Source organism: Plasmodium gonderi (assembly GCF_002157705.1).
Source record: "Plasmodium gonderi DNA, contig: Pgo-contig_161, whole genome shotgun sequence".
Lineage (NCBI taxonomy): Eukaryota > Apicomplexa > Aconoidasida > Haemosporida > Plasmodiidae > Plasmodium > Plasmodium gonderi.
The window spans coordinates 5,711-7,830 of record NW_021629081.1 but is presented as its reverse complement, the minus strand read 5'-3'; the positions used below and the strand labels follow the sequence as shown (position 1 = coordinate 7,830).

Below are 2,120 nucleotides of genomic sequence, written 5' to 3'. Positions count from 1 at the left end.
TCCTATGAGCTTTCATGAGATATTTAAGATAAATATAAAGTATATATTATAAAGGAATATTATTCGTTATATTATGCATTCTAATAGTAACAAAAATTTGAACATTCTTACGGTAGTTTACTTACATAATGAAAAATACTTTGAGCACATTATTATAAAATATATGAGAATATTTAAATTTTTTAACATTAAAATGTGAAATTCTAGTTGATATCGTATGCAAAATAAAAAAATAAATTATGTTTTAAGTGTTATAAAAGTAATATATTATATAGTAATCTACAAAGAAATAGTTTTATAAATTTATTATAATATAAAATTAATATTTCCTATTATATATACTCATTATTTCTTTAAATATACATAGTCTTGTAAAGTATAAAAAAAAATAAACTTATAAATACTATATATTATTAAGAATAATATAAATAATTGATAATTTGTGGTTATATAATACCTCTATATATTTATAGAATTAGTGTTATCTCAATTTTTTTTGAGATAAGATTTCGTCTTATAATAAATTTGTGATTTACATATGAGTTAAATAAAAATATAAAAATGTATATAAGCAATTTATGTTGTAATATTGCATTATCAACATAGATTAAAATTTTCATATATTTATATCATTATGACATATATTGAATAGTGTTTATATATATTTATTGTGAACAATAATATTTGATTTTAATGTCCATATATCGTTTTATATATATGAATGACTTATTAATTATAGAATTACTTCAATACTTGTATATTTTAATGTTATAAATTTTATTCTTTTACACCAGAAATATTACTATCAATCTATAAGGAAAAAAATAAAATAATATATATATTAAAATTAAAAGCATAGTATAAAATTATATTATCTTCTCATATTTTCTCTATAGTAACATTTTTTTTATATGAAAAATATAATGCAGTATTTTAACAACCAATATAATTGGGGTTACTTTCTATGCCATATATCTATGCTTTATATTATGCCTTTAAAATAGTTAAAGAATATATTATGTGATATAAATATTGCTGTTTTCCAATGATGTAAAAAATAAATTATCAATAAAGTATATTAAATTTTTATATAAAATTTTATTACTGTAAATATGTGTGACATTCTTCTTCAGATTATATGATATTATTTTTAAAAATATATATTGATATGTACAGAGATAACCTTTTTTCTATACAGAATAGTTGTAAAATAAATTAAACATATATGAGGTGGCTAAAAATATAGTACCTATAATTTATTATTTTATAAATTAATATGTTATAATAATTATATATTCAATTTTTCATAAATTTTGAAAACATTTTCTCAAGAATATATAATATATCACATATTATTATTATTCTTGACTTTTAGCATGGATATGTAAACTTATTTTCACATTTTAAAAATTTTACAGTAAATGAAAGAGAACAGGGTGATGAAATTCTAAGTGATTTATGTAAGAATTCAGAAATAAATATATTAAATGACATAAAATCCGATTTCTGTAACATGCGCCTTAAATCTCTGAATTATATAAAATATGCAAAAACTCAAAGACATTATAATCCCATATTAGAAGAAGCCATTTGTGTATACTTGTATTACTTGATATACCATAATGAAGGTGTGGAAAATAATAATGAATATATTAAAAAGCTTTATGATAGGTTTATCCAGGTAAATAACAATAATTTCGACTATATATGTCAGGATCATAAGGATTTTATCATTACAGATGGTGAAATATTGAAACTAAATGATATAAATGATATATACACTAATCTGAATAATATAAAATATAGTGGTGAAACTTGTAGTGAAGATAAATGCAATTATGCCAAAAAAATATACTAATTTATATATGAAATACAAAAAATCATGACAATCCTATAATACCCATGGTTTTTGTAAACCATTAGCAGGTTTTAGGAATCTTTATAATGCAGAACCAAAAGATTTCTCTTGTGATACATTGGAATATTAAATATTACCGTCATTTCAAACCTATGATATGACAACTTTTATGTTAATTCAAATTTCTATAACATTATTAATGTCCTGTTTTCTATTTATATTGTATAAGGTTAATTATTATATTGTTCATATACGTTTATAA

The 2,120-nt window shown here is 19.3% G+C and overlaps 1 protein-coding gene across 1 annotated transcript; it reads left to right on the top strand.

The window, feature by feature from the left end:
* Window positions 1-964: 964 nt before the first annotated feature.
* Window positions 965-1,858, top strand: PGO_001545 (variable surface protein; the record flags this gene model as incomplete). Its single annotated transcript, XM_028690966.1, has 2 exons — window positions 965-1,003; window positions 1,376-1,858. 2 exons carry the CDS (start codon window positions 965-967, stop codon window positions 1,856-1,858), a joined length of 522 nt encoding a protein of 173 aa, XP_028546767.1.
* Window positions 1,859-2,120: the final 262 nt, after the last annotated feature.